This window comes from Sceloporus occidentalis, unplaced genomic scaffold (assembly GCF_023333645.1).
Source record: "Sceloporus occidentalis isolate IW3139 unplaced genomic scaffold, rSceOcc1.0.p SCAF_7, whole genome shotgun sequence".
Lineage (NCBI taxonomy): Eukaryota > Metazoa > Chordata > Lepidosauria > Squamata > Phrynosomatidae > Sceloporus > Sceloporus occidentalis.
This window is the reverse complement of record NW_028316987.1, coordinates 17347703-17360088: the sequence shown is the minus strand read 5'-3', so window position 1 is coordinate 17360088 and position 12386 is coordinate 17347703. Positions and strand designations below refer to the sequence as shown.

At 41.5% G+C, this 12386-nt stretch overlaps 1 protein-coding gene across 3 annotated transcripts in view; it reads right to left on the bottom strand.

Annotated features, from left to right (window-relative positions):
- Positions 1-10989, bottom strand: part of DHX8 (DEAH-box helicase 8) — a 33960-nt gene extending 22971 nt beyond the window's left edge. Inside the window, exons 1-9 of one of the 3 annotated variants that reach the window (XM_089532199.1) lie at positions 10859-10895; positions 9395-9579; positions 7746-7831; positions 7568-7640; positions 6727-6809; positions 5728-5837; positions 2581-2886; positions 1529-1673; positions 223-423 (exon numbers count right to left, since the gene is read on the bottom strand). In XM_089532199.1, coding sequence (XP_089388325.1) covers positions 223-423; positions 1529-1673; positions 2581-2886; positions 5728-5837; positions 6727-6809; positions 7568-7640; positions 7746-7831; positions 9395-9443 — 1053 coding nt within the window. In that variant the 5' untranslated portion in view covers positions 9444-9579; positions 10859-10895. Of the gene's footprint in view, positions 1-222; positions 424-1528; positions 1674-2580; positions 2887-5727; positions 5838-6722; positions 6810-7567; positions 7641-7745; positions 7832-9394; positions 9580-10858 lie in introns of those variants that run through there. The other 2 variants (XM_089532198.1, XM_089532200.1) reach the window with 2 other exon arrangements.
- Positions 10990-12386: the final 1397 nt, after the last annotated feature.

Sequence of the window (12386 nt, the reverse complement as noted above, 5' to 3'; positions counted from 1 at the left end):
TGCCAGAATGGATGTCACTGAATCTGCAGAGAGCTGGGCTGATATCCTCAAAGGCTATTATGACATCTATAGGAGGGAGTTCAACTGTACATTTAGAAAAGATAGATTCTAGCTGCTTGTAGATTCTGTTGCTGGCCCAAAGGTGGATGAGCAATTTCTCAGGCTTTAAATCACCCATTTGGCCTGAGGAATTTGGCCTGTTCTTGAAGCAGAAATTGTTACCTGCTTGATTTCCCATTTCTCTGGGTCTGAAATGCGAGTGAGACGCTTTCGCTCCAATGTATCATCCTCTACTTCAGGAGCGCTGACCAAAGAGAGGTGAGTGGGCCGATCTGGATTTCGCATGGCTGTCTCTTCAGACTCTCCAACAAGGTTCCGACGCCTGTTTGGGTTCAAATCTTCCCCTGTATCTTGATCTACATCCTAATGCAAACAGGAGTTACAGATGTCCCACAAGGAGTAATCAAATGAAACTTTAGTTAAAAACAACAACCACCAAACATATTAAATTAGTCTAGTCTTGTAATTAGCCTGCAGCAAAACACATTCCTTAGACTGAAAAGGCAAGTACCATGCCTGGTACTGACAACAGCTGTTTCTGTGTTGAACCTCCCAGGAAGAAAACAGCTTTGGCAAGAAAATGCTCATTTTGTATCTGCTGTTAATCTTAGGGAGGTCAGTGGTAGACAACCATTGGAATAAGAATGGTCTCTGCGACAGACTCCTGACCAATCCCACTCACACCTCTTCATTAAAACTGTTGGTGAGAATTAGAGGGAAAGGAAGATGAAAGAATTAATGTCTTGCTCAAATCAAACTACTGGTAATTACAGAACAGGCTTACTTAAATCAGAGCCAGAAGGGGAGTGGGATGTTAGCAAGAAAGTTTAGGTTAAGTGGCAAGGTTTGCTTTTTATATTTATTTACAAAATTGCATTAAACTCGAACAGCTGAGCTATTGAAGATGCCAGAAGGACAAGGGCAGCAGCTCAGTCTCCCAGCTGACAAAAGTATGTACGCCACAATGAAACGCTGAATGCATTACAATACTCTGAAAATACCTCCAGCCCCTGGATCAAACTAGAAATCTATGGTTCAAAACACTGCAGAAATAATCCAGTTTGAGATTGCTTTTAACTGCCCTGGCTCAATGCTAAGGAATTCTGTAGTTTTGTGAGAGATTTAGCCTTCTCCGTCAGAAAGATCTGATGCCACAATAAACTACAATTCCCAGGATTCCCCGGCACTGAGCCAGGGCAGTTAAAGCAGTCTAAAACGGGATTATTTCTGCAGTGTATTTTGGACCTATATTACATAGCCAAAGAAAGGAATGGTAATGAAAGAAAACTCAGGGACTCAGAAATGGGTACTAGAGACAGGAGACAGCAGAGGAACAGCAAGGAAAGCCTAAGAAGGCTTGGTTAAAGAGGAAGAACTTAAATGGCAAAAGAAGCCAACAGGAAGTAAAAGTAAGAAACAGAAGCAGAAGGGATGTAGGTTTTACATGGAATGGAAGGGTGTCTCCTACCTTCATACTGAGGCTGGTTTTAGAGCCGGTGAAGGACAACACTTTGACCTTGACCCTCTGGCCTTTGCTCACCACATCAGCCACATTTGCAACACGTCCCTCCCGGCGCAGCTCTGAAATATGGACCAGTCCTTCCCAGCGCTTCCTAAAGGGGACAGTGAAAGATCCAGATAGGAATGAGTCAGAAAATGCCTGCCATACCTCAAGCTGGAACTCCCTAATAAACTGCAGGTCTACCCACAGTAAAACTATCATGTATGAAGTGTTATAAAGCTAAATATGAAGGGGAAGACTTTTTTTTTCCTTTCGGCAGATCTCTGAGGAAGGATTGCTCATGGGTAAAGGCCCTCTAAAGAGCCAGAGCGGTGTAATGGTTTAGCATTGGGCTAAAACTGTGGAGACCAGGGTTCAAATCCCTGCTTGGTCTTGAAAACCCACTGGGTGACTTTGGGCAAGTCACACTCTCACAGCATCAGAGGAAGGCAATGGCAAACCCCCCTCTGAACAATTCTTGCCAAGAAAACCCAGTGATAGATTCTCATGGGTCTTAAGTCAGAAACTACTTGAAAGCACACAATAGCAACAGGAGACTTTAATTATGCAGTCTATTTATATTTGTTTTTCTTCCTAAATGAACATCTTTTTAATTCTATTGATAGTTAAAAGGCTCGAAAAGAAAGAGAGAGAATTAGAATTTTTCTAAACAGAAATCTCCACTATACTATTGGCTCTGGCAAGAAGTGTTGTTGAACATGGCTGATTCTCACCCAAAAGTTTTGTGCTCTTCCAACCCCAAGAAAGAACAAAGTTAACTGGATTGTAAACCACCTATTCAGAATGAAGCAATAAAGTTACCCAAACATCTGAAGAGTCCTATATAATCAAGACGTTTGCTCATAAAAGCTGGTAAAATTAGAGAGCGCAATATACCGAATTACATTACTTAAATGGTACAATAATACAATGCTCAGTACAGTGAAATGTCCTCCTCACTCCCTTTTCACAATTGCAGATGGAAATGAAAAAGGTAACAGCCACATTTTATCAGATACCTGAGTCCTTCGAGCTGGACAAAGCAGCCAAATTGCATGATGCTGGTGACTTTGCCATTGTAGATATCCCCAATGGAAGGTTCTTCAGGTGGGGGCCGGTCCACATGCTTATCCCTCCATCGCTCATTGCTTTTCTCCACAGGCTTCTCTCGCTCCTTGCGGTCCCAACTGGGGCTTCTACTCCTGGAGCGGTACCTTGATTTACCCTTATGTCGCTCTCGTGTCCGAGAGCGAGATGAGGACTTTCGTTTCCGCTTTCGATCCCGATCCCTACTGCGGCTGCGACTCCTGTGTTTTTTCTTGGTCCTAACAACAACAAGTATTAAGACTGTACTCACATCTGTACCATCTGTTCAGAGGCCACTTTAATACAGTACAATTAATGGGTGTGTTTATAGCTCCCAGTAGTCACAACTGTTTGGATGAATCACAGTTCATAGATAAGATACAGACAAAATGTTCACTTTACCATGTTTTTTTAATTTATTTTTTTGCTTAAATATTGCTCGTTCTGACTTTGTGATAGTGTTTAGGGCAGCGATGGGGAAAGAGCCCAACTGCAAAAACATGATGGTATTGCCCTGTGGGGAGTATGTAGAATTAAGTGTGGGGTCCAGCTGATAATAGTGAATCATGTCTCAAGCATCTCTTTGGACCATTAGATCCAGGTATCTTGGAACAAAGTGGATTTTCTGGACCAGTGCAATCTAGCTTCTAGCCAAGTTCACACATCAATGCACCTTAGTCAAACTAATAATTTCAGTCTAGAATGAACATGGGAAATACTATCCTGCTAAATCCTCTTCATTCTGTCAGTATCTGTTGCTCGTGATAGTTTTTTCCCCCCAAACAACCAATCAGATTGAGTTTGGGGGACATTTCCAGAAGATGACACAAGAGGTATGTGAACTGTGCTTACTGCCATTCACATTCTAGAGTTCCACAGGGCAATATTATCTTTTACCATCTCATCTCTATTTAAATAATATTAAGTTGAAGCCATCTGGTATCTGAAGCTAGGAATCATGACCTGAGTCAGGCACATAGAACATTAGGAGAAAGCAGGGTTTGAAACTGCGGGACAAAGCCAGAGATCAGGGCAGAAGAGCAAATCCTGTGTGTCTTCTTGCCTGATGGGGTAGCAAAGTAGAGTGCAATTTTTGTCTACTCCAAAGAATACAAAGAGGAAAAAAAATCAAATTATTCAACTATCCATGGAAGAAACAAGAGACTTAGGTTAAGAACTTTCCATACTTCTTGACTTGCAGCTGAAATGACATACCGCCTTGGTCCATAAACGTTGAGCTGTGGGAGAGATGCTAAATGTGGCATCTGCCAACTTGAGGGGATGCCAGCCAGTGGGATAGTGTCTCCCTGGTATGGGAGGTCCTGGGAATTGCTCATGTGTTGTCTAGGACTTTGTTTCCAAAGTTTAGATCACACTGGAGTGTCACCTTTACATGAATGGAATGGAGGGGACAAAGAGAGAATCATCATGCCCAGCCACATTCTAGTCATCACCTACTACAGAAGAAACAGCCTTTCAATTTCTTAATCTCCTTTGGAATTATGATCAAGGTAGGTTTCAAGCTAATGGGGACACTTCTGCAATTGGAATTGTGAGAAGATTACTTTTGGTTCTTAATTGAAAAATAATGCTACTGAATTAAAGAATTAAAAGGACAATTAAACTAAATTAAGTGTTGAAAGACTTTAAACTTTAAAGGAAAATCCCTGGATTATACAGTTGGCTCACTGTATGGGCAGGCTTGCCATCCACAGACTGGAGAATCCACAGATGGCCCTGTCCCAGTCTCCTCAATGGCAGCACGTCTTTGCGGCTGCACCAATGTGGCTGGGCACATACAGATGAAAAGACTCACTATTTAAAACTTTTGACATAATAACTCTACTTCAAGACTTCAAGTCATGATATGCAAAAGTTGAAATTTGAAAAGAAGCCATATGTGGAATTTAAAGAATTGTAACTGTTAGAATGTTGGATTCTATACGGTTTTGGAATAATCAGTTTTTGAGATTTTGAAGTTTGAAGTAAGATTTGTGAACAAAGAATTTTGGAAAAGAGAGGGATAATGATGAGATAAGTAGAATAACGTGATAGATAATTATGGATAGCAATCTGTTTTATGTGTAGACATTTTGCTGTAGGTCGATTGTTTAATGTAATTGCATTAATTTATTCAGATAGACAAATTAACTATTTAGGCAGCAGGCTACTGGGGGAAATAGCAATTTTAGGATGCTTGAAGCATAATAAATTTAAGAAACATGTAGAAGTGAATATATATACACACACACACACACATATTCCAATTTTGTTCCTAATGAGCTCAAATTGAGTCCCCCTCTCTTTCTTTTTAAAATTGCTCCCAAAGGAACTGTACTAAGGTGAGAAAGGAGAGTAAAAAAGGTAACTGTGGCCTGTTACAGACTTCCAAAATAAAGCTGCTTCGGGTCTCTTTGGAGGTATGCTATTAAAATGATGCATGGGTCCTAAGAGTCCGGAGGTCGCGCCAAAGCCACACTCCGTTCCTAAGCACTGGAGTGCAGCTTTGGTGCAGCTTCCGGATTCTTAGGATGCATGCATCATTTAAACAGCATACCTCCAAAGAGACCCGAAGCAGCTTTATTTTGGCAGTCTGTAACAGGCCTGTGATTTGTCTATGTGGCAAAAGCCAGTTCTGCCAGAAGAGAGCTTTTTGGAGAATTGATTGGAGGACAATTCTGGGGACCAACAGAGAAGGCAAAGCAGGAAGCAAGAACTGGAAGAGTGTGCAACAAGAAGAAAAAAGTTTTTAAAAATGCCACTGCCACTCTGCTTAGTTATCCTATGAGAAGACTGAACAGTATGGCAGATTTAGTACCAGCACAAGTCAGACTAGTAACCTAATTTAGTTCCTAAGAAAGTAAAATATAGTTAACTGTTTATGAAAACAAAAAAGAACATCCATATATTGTCTCTTCTTTTGGCTGTAAACTGCACTCCAATCTTGGCCTACCCACTGAGTATATTCATAAATTCCTCACAGAATATTGTGCCTGAAACAAGACAGCCGAGCAAGATCTACGGTTTTTGAGACCACACAGAGAACTGGTTTTCTAACTGAGTAAATGTGCCCTACCTACCGTTCCTCACTGCTCCGGTGTTTCTCCTGTTTGCCTGCTGTTGGCATCAATGCCTCCAATTCCTTCAGGGCATCAGCAGCCACTTTCACATCATCTTCATCTAGCATTGTCTGTAACATAAAGAAGAAGAACTCTCTGAATAGGCAGCAGATCTATTGTTTTAGCATCTCTCTCAAATCTACGTGGCGGAAGGTATACTAAAATAGAATAATTTCTTGCTCTGAGGATTCAGCTCACTCTACTTGTCTAGGAAACAGCAGTAGTAATGAAGAGACAGCAATAAGGGGTTCTGCAAAACAGATTTTCCCTTAGAAATGAATGGGTTCATAGACAAATGACAAAATGTAAACACAATGTAAAGTTCATAAGAAGCAATTAAAATTGATACAATGCTAACCAGATCTAAATCTGAAGTTGGAATTAACAATATCCATAGATATCCTGCTTTTATTTAATTTATATTCTGAATCCAGGCATGCTTAGAGCAAAAAGAGGCAACAATCTAAGGTATGGAGGACACAAATACACCTCACTGGAATGCATATTTTTTATGATTTATTATTTTACTCAAATTTCCCCTCAACACTCTGGAAGACATGGTGGGGGGATTGATTTTACCACAAGGGCTCTTTTGGACCAGGAGTGGCCCTTTTAAAGCAGGAATTAAAGGAGAAGTCCATTTCCAGCTTACTTCTTGGATTTAAAAGATCTATCCCTGAAATAAAACAGCTCAGGAGATCCAAAAAATGGCAGAATTGTTTTGTGTCCTCTTATTTTTCCCATTCCCAGCTTGGCCATGAAATCCATTGAGTGATCTTGGGCACATGCTCTCAGCTTCAGGGAAAGGCAATGGAAAACCTGATCTGAACAAATCTTGCCAAGAAAACTCCATAGCCTTAGGGTTGCCATACACTGGAAACAACTTGAAGGAACACCACCACTACAAGAACAACAACTCTTCTGACAGCTTCCAAACAAGAGAAAAAGGCACACACCTACCCTGACAATGGGGTTGTTTGGCCTACAGAGGGCTGGAAACAATTCCCTTAATTTTTCTTTTTCTGTTTTTGGTTTAACAGCATCTAGTGTGATAATTAAAAACAAAATACATCAGTTAAAACACGTTTTCATTATTTCACTATAAACATCTCTAACACCAACTGAGTCTCAATCTACTTGGCTGCAGTTTTAGTTTAACAGGTATTTTATCCTTTCATTTCTAACTGGTAGGTAGCATTTGTACACTGAAGGAAATAGTAGGAGAGAAAACAACAACCATGGGATGAATTTGGTCTCCAGGACAGGTTTATCCAACCATCAGAGGGCCCATCAAATTGTAATCAAAATAAAGTTTTTTAAAAAACGATTACACTTGCATTAATAAGGAAAGGAATAGGTAGTTCTAATCTCATCTTACTGGATATCTTGTGCCACATGGATTCTGGAAAAACAAAAGACCACTGCCAATCTGTCTTTTCTTTGGTAAGTGCTGGGATCACTTCTGACAATCATGTTCTGGGAAATAGCAGGGATGTGTCCACTAAAGCACTGCTGTTAATGGTGTGGAATCTCGAAACTTCTGTGGGGCCATTTTGCAGGCCCAGAATGCATGAAGAATGGCACTGCAACACTCCAGAATACGGCTTGTGCTGCAAAGGAGGCTTGTGGTAGCCCATAATTCTATCTGTTTTGAACATATTGCAATTTCTGGTTTGTTTGTTTCCACATCTGTTCATAATATTACATTTCTAATGGGTAATGGGCCAACATCTGAACTCTATAGCAATTGTCTCTATATGCTTGAGGGGATTCTATTGATAAATAAGGCTGAAACACTTACCTTTGCTAGTCGAAGGTTTCGCAGGAGGCCGCATTGTTTGTATAAGACGTAGCAGGTTGCTGATGAGTGAATCCTGCAATATAACATTTTTTTAAGAAAACAAAATTTCAAGAACCAACTGTGTAATTTTTCTACCAATTAAACCACTAACTCTAAGCAATTTCCTGCTTTTACTTACCGTAAACTCAGCGCCATTCTTCACCAAGGCTGCCTTGAATGCATCAAAGGTTGCGTTTTTTTCTGCAAGGTTTATCACAAATTCAGCTGCAAACAGAAAGGATCAATGGAAAGATGAAAATTAAAATGATACAAGTATTAGTCTGGAATGGCTCAGGCACCCATTTTGCACAGCTCTGATCTGGTACAGGAAAGATCTTAAATATTCATATTTTGAGAAAGCCAAGACACCTAGTGAAATACAGCATGCCTGCCCCATCCGCAGACTTGCCCTCAGCGGCTTTAAGCTTACGCGGACAGCAAGCCCTGAATGTTACAATGGTGTGCGCATCCATGGCATGTGCCGCCATTGAAACGAACAAGACTTGAGGTTCTGCATTTTTTGCCATATGCGGAACAGATCCCCGCATATACAAATGACCCACTGTATATCCCCAAACCAACGCATTAGTTTATTTACATTTATGGGGAGCTTATAGGGAGTTTGGTCCTGCTGATAGTTTCTAAAAGCCCTCTTTCCAATTCAATGCAGTCCAAAGATGGCTGGTAGCTCCCACGTCAGTGAAGGAGTTAATCTACATCACCCTTGTGCCTCGGTTTCCAGGAACTCTCCAAGGTGCTAGGCCTATTTAGGAATAGCGTTCAGGACCTTGGAGATGCCCTCTAAAGCCTGGATGAAAAATTGGATCAATTGCTTCACTCACGGAGCCCTAAACTGCCACTGGTGCAGGCAAAATTTTCTAGCTTCTCCATATTCATATGGCAGAAACATATGGTATTATTTGTAGGCAATAAATATACTGTTCTGGGGGATGTAAAGAATTTTACCCTCTCTCTTTTTGCAACAGATTCATGTGGAACAGTACTGAACTGGTGTCTCAAAGCAGTATGAGCCTAAGCATGGGCCGATGAACTGAAATTCAATCCATTTGAACTACCATTGCTTCATCCTATGGAACTTTGGGGTTTATGGTTTTGTGAATTAGGGGCACATCAAAGTACAAACCCCAGGATACCACAGGATGCAGCCATGGCATTTAAAGAGGTGTCGGATTTCAACAATTTTGCAGTGCGAAAGGTTGTCCTAAAGCACAAATAAGCAACACTTGCAGGCTCTGCGGCCATCCTCACCTGCAGACCCCAGAGGGAGAGGCATTACATTACTCTGATTTTGCTGCCAAAACCAGCATTTTCTTTTGGAAATTACTTTTCCTCCCCTTTTAAACAACATCTATACTTTGTTTCTAAGTGCTCTTTGAAGCAAGGATATAGTTACCAAGAGAAAAAGATGGCTATGAAATGCCCTTAAAGGCATGGAGTGCTGACATATCTAATAATCCTGATGCAGACTCTAGACTCAGGACAAGAGGCTACAGTAACAGAACAGAACATGGAGAAACAGAATGGTTCCCAGTTGGGAAAAGGGTCAGAAAAGGATGCATCCTTTCACCCTCTCTTTTCAACCTGTATGCAGAACATATTATACAAAGACCACTCTTGGACATAGAAGGAGGAAGAGTGAAAATAGGAGGAAGGAATATTAATAATCTAAGATATGCAGATGACACAATACTATTATAGCAGAAAACACTGGAGACCTAGAGCAACTACTGAGAAAGGCCAAGGAAGAAAGTGCAAAGGCAGGCTTACTGTTGAACATAAAGAAAACAAAAATTATGACCACGGAGGATCTTCCCATAGAATCACAGAGTTGGAAGAGACCTCAAGGTCCATCCAGTCCAACCCCATTCTGCCATGCAGGAAATCCAAATCAAAGCATCCCCAACAGATGGCCATCCAGCCTCTGCTTAAAGACCTCCAAGGAAGGATCTATTCTAGACAGTGAGGAAATAGAAATAGTAAAAAAGTTCCTATACCTGGGATGAAACATATTAGGAAAAAGAGACCAGCTGTTAGTGGAGATGTATTGTTTTCCTTCTCCACAATACAAGAACTACTAGTTTAAAGCACATACATTACTTCAAGCTATAATGCTATCCTAGCTTTACAAAATGAGTGAGAAAAAGATTGCAGAACACTGGCACCAGAATAAGCCTGTAATTACTTTCAAGCTATGAGCCATACAAACTGGCAAAGGCCCAGGTTTTAATTTGACAGTGAAACAAGGGCAACACTAGCCTCCAAGAGGAAGGAATTCTTCGGCCAGGAGAAGCATAACCCTCTTCCATAGCTATGCACAGCGCATTGTTCCCACCAATGGAATAAAGAGAGGGATATACGAAAAATGCGACGTCTTTGACATCTTCTTCTACATGATATTGAACACATTATAACTTCCAAAAGCTCCTTTGCGTTTCACCAAAACATATAGAATCATAGAGTTGGAAGAGACCGCAAGGGCCACCCAGTCCAACCCCATTCTGCCATGCAGGAACTCTCAATCAAAGCATCCCCAACAGATGGCCATCCAGCCTCTGCTTGGAGACCTCCAAGGAAGGAGACTCCATTACACTCTGAGGAAGTGTGTTCCACTGTTGAACAGTCCTTACTCTCAGGAAGTTCCTCCTAATATTGAAGTGGAATCTCTTTTCCTTCAGCTTGCACCCATTGTTCCGGGTCCTAGTCTCTGGAGCAGCAGAAAACAAGCTTGCTCCCTCCTCAATGTGACATCCCTTCAAGTATTTATAGAGGGCTATCATATCACCTCTTAACCTTCTCTTCTCCAGGCTAAACATCCCCAGTTCCCTAAGTCGTTCCTCATAGGGCATGGTTTCCAGACTCTTCACCATTTTAGTTGCCCTCCTTTGGACACACTCCAGTTTCTCAATGTCCTTTTTGAATTGTGGTGCCCAGAACTGGACACAATATTCCAGGTGGGGCCTGACCAGAGCAGAATAGAGTGGCACTATTACTTCCCTTGATCTCTAGACACTATACTTCTATTGATGCAGCCTAAAATCGCATTGGCCTTGTTAGCTGCTGCATCACACTGTTGACTCATGTTCAATTCGTGGACCATAAATGACCCACTCCCAGAATTGAATAGCCTTGAGCCACAAAGAGTTAAAGAGGCTACTTCTCCAGTGTGTATACAACCAGACAGAGAGGCACAAAATGGCGGCTGCCCCTGTCTCCCAGCCCCAAGGGACCCACCCAGGTCCTTGTCGTTGATGCCCAGGTGGTTGTCGAGCTCCGTGCAGACCTTGGAGACCAAGGAGAGGTACTCGAGCTTGGCGAGCTCCTCCGCGGGGTCCGCCATGGCAACCTCACTCCACGCACAAGCACTTCCGGGGAGCCCTAGCCACGCCTTCACGGGCGGAAGGGTATGACGTCAGCAAACTTCCGGTTTGGCTTCAGACGCCATTTACCAAAGATTTATGAAAATAGTAGAAGAGGCGCCTTGCGCGAACTTCCGGGTTCAGCAAAGCATTTTGTTTCTCAATGCCTTTTGACACCACTTTAAAGGCCATGGCTACATCCTAGAATCATGGGATGAGGCATTGTTATTCTCTATCCTCTTCATCATCATCATTATCATCATCATTACTGTTGTTATTAGGGTGCCCATATGCCCTCACCACAAAATGTAGGACGTGCAAGAAATGTGGAGGACATTGCCAAATTAAAAAAAACTAAAAACACCCATAGAAATGCCATGCTTCTCAGCCATGTTCAAAATAGAGGGCGTGTTGACATTCCTCCTGGATAGAAGGCTGAAATGTATCCTGAAATGTAGGACGTGTCCGGGAAAAGGAGGACTTCACTCTGCATATAAATGCCATGCTTCTCGGCCATGCTCAAAATGGAGGGCGTTTTGACATTGCTCCTGAACAGAATGTTGAAATGTAGGACGTGTCTTAGAAAAGGAGGATGTTTTATTCTTTTATTTACTTGTATCCTGCCTTTCTCCCAATATAGGGACTCATGTTTAAAACAATACAATACAGTTACTGATGTAATCATTTTAACTCTAGGAGTTATTATAATGTTTTATTGTGCTTTTGTACATTTTTTATGCTGTAATCCCACCTTGATCCGCAGGGAGAGGCGGAAAACATAAATAAAACATATTATTATTATTATTATTATTATTATTATTATTGGTACTGTAAATCCCTGCCCTTTCCATCAATTTTCAGGTGTGTTTGTGTATTTAAATGAAATTCAGGAAATACACTCATCGCTCCATATTTGCGGATTTGATTATTCACGGGTTTGATTCATATGTTCTCTCTAGGTCCTCCAGTGCAACTCTATGGTCAACTTTAACTAAAAGTTGCACCGAAAGACCTAGAGATTTCTAGAGAGAATACTCCACTAGGCCTTTGTAGCTCATCCAGTGCAACTCTATGGTCAATGTCTGTCAGACTTTGACCATAGAGTTGCGCAGGAGGACCTAGAGATTCCTAGAGAGAACACTCTATTAGGCCTTTGTAGCTCATCCAGTGCAACTCTATGGTCAATATCTGTCAGACTTTGACCATAGAGTTGCGCTGGAGGACCTAGAGATTCCTAGAGAGAACACTCTATTAGGCCTTTGTAGCTCATCCAGTGCAATTCTATGGTCAATATCTGTCAGACGTTGACCATAGAGTTGCACTGGAGGACTTAGAGATTCCTAGAGAGGCGTCCTTTCAGATAAAAACATGGTGTTTTTGTTATTTGCGGTTCTTCCATTTCA